The following is a 7142-nucleotide window of genomic DNA, read 5'->3' as shown; positions in this document are numbered from 1 at the left end:
CACTACTTGCTGGGCACTTCCAGCCCCCATTTTATTCAGAGGACTTGAAGATGTGCTGTGAAACCCAAATCATCCCAGCAGTATCCATCAGAGCTGTTTCTAGTGATGTGTTGTCAACCAAAAATGTTTTCTTGTGCATATAGTAGGAAATGAGCTTTTCTGTGTACAAGTTACTCAACAAAGGGATTTTTGGTTATTGCTTTCCGTGACATCTATAATTTTTTACAGGTAGAAAGTCAACAGAACAGAAAACTAACATGTATAGGAGGCAAAAAAAATCCTTAATTTTTCAGTTAGGCTTTTTTATTTCAATCAATAGTTTAACAAGTGCTTAAACTTCCCTGGCAGTTTAATCTGGAACATAGTTGAGAAGAAAAATATCCTCTATAGCTTTACAAAAATAAAAAGATTTGTTTTTTTTTTTTTTAAATCCTGCACTTTAAGCAAGCACACTCCAACTCAAGCAAGACAGACATTGTATCTTAAAATATGGACTTCTTTTCATAAAAATGACATTTTACACCAGGGCAGCAGGCACAATATGTAAATGGTATAGAAAGAGAGTAAGAACACTTGTTTTGATTTTTCTGATCCCTTTTGTCCTTTTCCTTAAATAGAACCTGTTAAAACAATTTGCCCAAGAACTTCTTCAGGTTACCATTTCTTCTGTCAAGTGGCTCCTTAAGTAGGATATTACTGGGAGAAAAACTTTCACCTGTCCTGGCAGCACTGGCAGTTATTGAAGGTACCAACATTAATTGTCTCATTTTTTAAAGCTGCTGCATTTCAGTATGGGACAAATCACTCTGTAGGTCTTTTGCTGCTAAACCACTTGCAGCTTAGCTTCTTTAGCAGCCAGGACTGCCAGCACATGAGGTCAGGTTGGAGAAATAAAATGAATGGAATATATTGCATCACAAATGTATATGGAGCTGTGCAACAGTTAATTTAGTGCATGATGAAATCAAAAGATCAGGGAAGCTTAGCTCCTAATTCTGTGCCTGTAGCATAGGAGAAGCCCTGCAGAGAACGTGGATTGGCAAATCAACTGTGCACTCTGAAGACTTACATCTTTGTCCAAGTTGGCATGTATTGGCTAATAGAAAAATAAAGAAAAAATATATAGGCACAAGGAGGGAAGCTGGTGTAGCATATGCTAAGAACCCAGATCATAAAATGCATGTTTCCAGTCAACACTACAAATAAACTAGAGAAGCCCCAAATCAGGTTTCTGGCAATGCATTATGAAGGCCTTTTTCAAGTGCTTCCTTTTTAACCATCTCTAGGTGACTGAAAAAAAAATGCAGTTCTTGTACAATTTGTACATTGTGTCATGTTTGCATTTAGTGTAACAGTAAGCCTCGGGAAACCTAGATCTTTGCAAGTCTGTGATTCAAAACACCGCTGAGAAATGAATGTGCTTTTTAGAGGCAAGAACTAGATAGGTCTTTCTCTTGAAACTGTTGTAGTATTTCTGACATTAAGCAATTTACAGGAGAGCCATGAAGCACTAGTAAACTGTAGATCTTGCTCTGATGAGTATAGAACATGGTGCTGTGGAGCAGTTCCTTTGCTCTCGGCTTCAATCCTGCATCACAATCATGTGCAGATTTCAGCTGGGACCAAGTTGTGTGTGGCACTTGCACAGGGAAGGAACGGGGTCTGACAGCTCCTAGCCATTGATATTTTTTCTAGAGATGAGACTACCTAAGGTGTAAAAGGTCAATGGTGGTGGAAGAAGCTTGTCTCCTGTGGTATGAGGAACATTATGCCATACCCATCCTCATAAATAAAGACTAACATGAATTCAGTCGTGCCACCATGTCTTGAACAGAAGCCAGAAACAAAGCTATTACTTGAAAGGACTTGTTTAACTGTCTTATAATAGCTCAGTAAATCAGTTGGAGATATGCTGGTGTAAATCTGCTGAATAAAACACTCAAGTCTAGCTAGAGAAAATCAAACTCCGTCCTGGTTTCTAGTTTCTGTTTCAGAGGCATCAAGTCTCCTTGACCTTCTAGTTAAAACTATGCTCCTCATGCCCGCAACTGATCTGGAACTGACTCTTCAAGTAGGTTTGACTGTGTGGATCTGAAAACCATCAAGAAATGCTGATCAGAGCAGCTGTTTTGTTTGTAGTGCCTGATTCACGGAATCACAGAATCATTAAGGTTGGAAAAGACCTTTAAGATCGTCAAGTCCAACCGTCAACCCAACACCACCATGCCCACTAAACCATATCTTGAAGTGCCACGTCCACGTTTTTTGAACCCTTCCAGTGATGGTGACTCCACCACCTCCCTGGGCAGCCTGTTCCAATGCTTGACCAAAGCATTCGTCATGGGGAGTTGGTTTTCAGCTCTTTTCAGCAGGCTGAAGGAGGATCTGTATCGGATGGATGAACATTTTTTTTAGTGACTACTGAGCCATCTTGAGCTCTGTTCCTGACTCACAGTGAGTTTTCTGTGACTTTTCATCTGTCTGAGGAAAAAATGTGAAAGATGTGATCTGACCTGGCAGTGAGTCTATGATACTGTTCCTTCTTCCCTTCCTCCTGCTGTCTCAAAACCAGGTGCATCTGAGGAAATTCACGTCCAAGGCTGATACCAGCTTGGAAAAACTGCCAAGGCATGGACTTTGAGGAGATAGGGAGCCTGAGCATAGCCATTTGCTGCTCAAATGGCTTTTTCCTGCTGTTTTTGCTAGCAAGGTCCATGCTGTCACTGTGTTTTCAAAAGAATGCTTTTGCTGTAACAGACAGTATGGGCAGTCATCTATGTAGAGCTGAAAGACCCTTATTCAAGACATACTTCTCCTACAATGCTGAAAATAATATATTACAAGCTTTTTTCTCCCGTAGTACTGGACTGGGCAGCTAGAAGCTGCTGATACTGCTTAAGGAACACCGTGACCTTACTCCTTGTTTCTTACACAGGTTCCTGCCCCTCCCGCGAGCCAAAACACGTGCATATATTGGTAAAAGCCACAGCCCAAATGCCTCAAGTTCTAGCCGTGCCTTCAGCTCACTCCCCATTAAAGCAGGGGAGCATGGTTCATCTATGAACTTGTACCTCCTTGCTGGCCTTAAATATCTCCCCTGCTGCCTCCAGAGTCTGCTCTGATTTGCATCAGTGCACACAAGGACGTATTTGCCACCGGGACAAACTCGAGGGCTTCCAGGGCAGGCGCTTGTTGAGGAATGCCCCGAGGGGCTGTGCCTATCCACCTTCCCAGCAGTCGCTCCCCAAACCAATGCCGACTTAAGCTCAGTGAAATCATGGCATGTGTTGGGACAGTCCTGCAAGGAGAAAAGGGAGGGGGCAGCTGCATTTGTGCAGCTCTTGCTCCTGCCTCTGGTACGACTGGTCCAGTCACTCCCTCTCGGATGGATGGGGCTCTGTTTCTGCCTGCTCTCTTGTTTTACTAGGGGCCGTGGTGCGCTCGCTGCTGAAACACTTTACTTGTTCCTACATAAGGTCACATCACTAAAAATACGCTGCTAAATAGGCTTGCAGAACACCTTAGACCCCGTGTGCTTCTTTGCTTTGTCCACCTGGCTGACACAAAATCCAAGGGATGAATACCGCACCCGGAGTATGTAAGGCCTCAGGAATACGAAAGCAGAAGAAGACCCTGCAGCCTTGCACCGGCAACTTACCTGGGCTGTGTGCATCTGACAGAAAAATCCTGCTTCTGTCTGGCTTTAAGGGGCTTGGTTGTGACTATTCACTAGATACAAAGGGAGGCCTCGAAGCAATTACATAGCTAAGGAAATTGAATGAGAAAATATTAAACCACTGGTTATTTTTACAACTTAATGATTGTAAAATAGCTTAAATTACTTGAAATATTTTTTTAATTAGAGGTATTAACCGTTTAGCACTATCTGAACAGAGGGCTATTGATTTGCTGTTTCCTTTTGTGTTAGGAGCTGTGAGATAATGACAAGATAAATCTTTGTGGATTTCCTCCTTATGTACATATCTACATCAGAGCTGTGAAGTCAGAGGGGGAAGCCACTATCACAGTACTGGCATGACACCGAGCTCTTCCCCAGAGATAAATTCTGATGAGAAATCCAGCGCTGGGGAGAAGAGTACCACAACGGTAAGATGGCAGAGACGACTGAAGCAGGATCATAACATCACCCCAGCAGTTAGAAAATAATAATAAAAGGAGACCCCCTCCCTCCCCCCAAAAGTCTGCAGTCCTAAAGTGCAATTACTTTTGTGCAGTCATGTCAGGCCAGGGATCAGACTGGATGAAGTTCAAAGCACAAACATCAAACGAGTGCCGTTCAGGATTCGAGGAGGAGGGGGGAAGTAAGGAAAAGAACAACGGTTCTCAGGCATTCAAGTGCATCAAGAAAATGAATGTCCCTTTCTTTTGGAAGAAAAACAACCCCCAGTCTGGTGGAATCCTGGCTTTGTAGTCATGAAAAATAAGTTTTTTTCAATTCGAGCTGAGAATGTCCCAATATGACACAGTACAAATAAACAACACCAAAGCAAGAGCCAGGGCGCTGGGATGTTTTTCCGGTGCCCTGCTGCTATACAGCCTTATTTTATTCTCCTCTGGTGACTCTTCAGATCTGGGTACTGATGAAGCGCACTGAATTAAAGGCATCTGGTAGGAAGTGGCTCTCTTCTCTGGTCGGTCGGGGCTGGACCCGTCGCTCGGTCTCTGGCCGTTGTACAGCAAGTACCTGCCCCGGGCATCCTGCTCCATTTTGAAGATTTCATACTCGGTGTGAGGTAGGCGGATGCCGAGCGCGATGCAGCCATTCGTGTGGGTGACATCTTGCTGAACCCCAACTTGCCAGGACCCCTGTGCTCCGCACTCGTTCCCGTTGAAGACATTGAGCAGAGAGGCTGTGGATATATCCATGGGAGTGACCTTCATGTGATTTACTGCGAGAGAGGAAGAGAAGAGCTATCAGCAGAGGGACAAAAACAAAAGCAAAGACAACATACAGATTGGAGTGTACCTGTGAAATCAGAATTGTCTCTGCTTGTTCATTAAATCACTTAAATCGGCTTTTCATATTGCAGGTGTGGCCAGCGACCCTATTTGCATCATTTTACATCTTTGACGTAATTGCTTCTCACGCAGAACACACACAAACTCAGTTGAAGAAAGCCTGATGGCCACATATCTCTGCCAGAGATGAAGCAGAGCTTTTCATAAATTCCAGACAATCCTTTACAAGTAAAGCCTGGTTGGTTATATTAGGAGACAGGTAAAAGAAGAAACAATAAAACTTTACCCATTTTTTATTACCATATGTATTAATCCATAAATAGGGCTGTTTGTAATGTATTTTTCATCATTTTTAAACATCTGTTACCCTGTAAAGCTAATGAAATAATTAGTTCCAATTGGAAAATTTGGAAAGCACCATGGCTGCGCTATCTTGCTCTATTACCTGTCCTTTTTTGCATGAACTATAAAGTATTGCTGAACTAGAGAGAGATGCTTTTTCTCATATCTATACAGCAGCTGCAGCTTGCAGTATTAAATGTAGAAGTGCTGCAGCTTCTGCAGTTCCAGGTTGTCTGTATTTCAAAGGAGCTTAAGGCACATGAAGGTTTATTTTTCATCAAAGTTAAAAAAGTTGGGAAAAGATAAGCTGAATGAGCCTATGGAAGCGAAATAGAGGTTTCTCCTGGTGTGCATTTGACACTGTAGATCAAGAAAAGGGGATCTGAATGGATCGATGCTGACCAAAACAGAAGCTAATGACCAGCCCTCAGGCCTCCCAACACACCAAAACCCCCAAAATGACTCTTGCAGGTCATTTTATAGTAAGATTTGTTGGGAGTTTTATTCTAAGCTTTTATAAACAGATATTCAACTCAATGGCTCTACAGTTCACATTATTCGTCCTGGCTGGTGTAAAGGGTAATCTATACAAAGTGAACCTAAAAGGTTTAGAATCATAGAATCATAGAATCTTTGGGTTGGAAGGGACCTTTAAAGGCCATCTAGCCCAACCCCCCTGCAAGGAACAGGGACATCTTCAACTAGATCAGGTTGCTCAGAGCCCCATCCAACCTGACTTTGAATGTTGCCAGGGATGGGCCATCTACCACCTCTCTGGGCAACCTGTGCCAGGGTTTCACCACCATCAGTGTGAAGAATTTCTTCCTTAGACCTAGTCTAAATCTGCCCTTTTTCAGTTTAAAGCCATTAACCCTTGTACTATTGCAACAGGCCCTGCTAAAAAGTCTGTCTCCATCTTTCTTAGAAGCTCCCTTTCAGTACTGTAAGGCTGCAATAAGGTCTCCCTGGAGCCTTCTCTCCTCCAGGCTGAACAACCCCAACTCTCTCCGCCTGTCCTCACAGGAGAGGTGTTCCAGCCCTCTGGTCATTTTGTTGGCCTCCTCTGGAGCATCTCCAACAGGTCCATGTCTTTCCTGTGCTGAGGGCTCCAGAGCTGGACGCAGGACTCCAGGTGGGGTCTCACCAGAGCAGAGTAGAGGAGCAGAATTGCCAAAACCAAATTAGTGACCTAGATCTGTGAGGTAAGTTGGCATACCATAAACCAGAGATTCAAGCAAAAACTGGATTTCACCCCAGGAGCTGAGCTGGGACATGCTGCATGCAGCTGTAAAGAGCAAAAGCCCTGATGGGCAACGGTATCTCCTATGAAAACCCCAGATTAGTACATTATTTCTTATAGTTAGATGCTTTCCTAAATTGGAGCCATGCAAGAAGCTATATGCTTCTCACATGGTAATTGAAATAAGGAGAAGAGCCCACAGAGTGCTTGGGGCTTCCAGAGGCTCCGCTGGGGCTGGTGCCATGGTGGGATGTCATGATTTGGAGATGTTTGTGTGAGTGGTTAAAGCCACTGAGCTCTTTCTAAGCAGGGTGCTATGGGGCTGTTGGCACAGGGAAGGCTTCTCAGCCGCAGGGACCCGGGTGGCGTCACCACTGAGTGCTGCTTCCCCAAGTACTTGGGGGGTTTTGGTTAGATACGGCTAGTTCTCACTGTGATGGGATTAATCAGAGCTGCCTTTAGGGACATCCTTACTTGCTCTAGGGCCCCTTGGAAGCTGATGAGAAGACACATACTGCTGCTTGTACTGGGTTTGCATGGCAAGGTTTGGTAGCAGGGGGGCTATGGGGTGGCTTCTGCG

The 7142-nt window shown here is 44.0% G+C and overlaps 1 protein-coding gene across 1 annotated transcript in view; it reads right to left on the bottom strand.

Annotated features, from left to right (window-relative positions):
* Positions 1-3833: 3833 nt before the first annotated feature.
* APCDD1 (adenomatosis polyposis coli down-regulated 1) overlaps positions 3834-7142 on the bottom strand; it is a gene marked incomplete at its 5' end in the record, with an annotated part of 21466 nt that continues 18157 nt past the window's right edge. The window contains one exon of the mRNA XM_010289212.1: positions 3834-4910. Within this exon, the coding sequence (XP_010287514.1) occupies positions 4453-4910 (458 nt within the window). The remainder of the gene's footprint in view (positions 4911-7142) is intronic.

Source organism: Phaethon lepturus, unplaced genomic scaffold, assembly GCF_000687285.1.
Source record: "Phaethon lepturus isolate BGI_N335 unplaced genomic scaffold, ASM68728v1 scaffold34616, whole genome shotgun sequence".
Taxonomy (NCBI): Eukaryota; Metazoa; Chordata; class Aves; order Phaethontiformes; family Phaethontidae; genus Phaethon; species Phaethon lepturus.
Note: the sequence above shows the minus strand (reverse complement) of the source record. Positions and strands in the feature narration are given on the sequence as shown.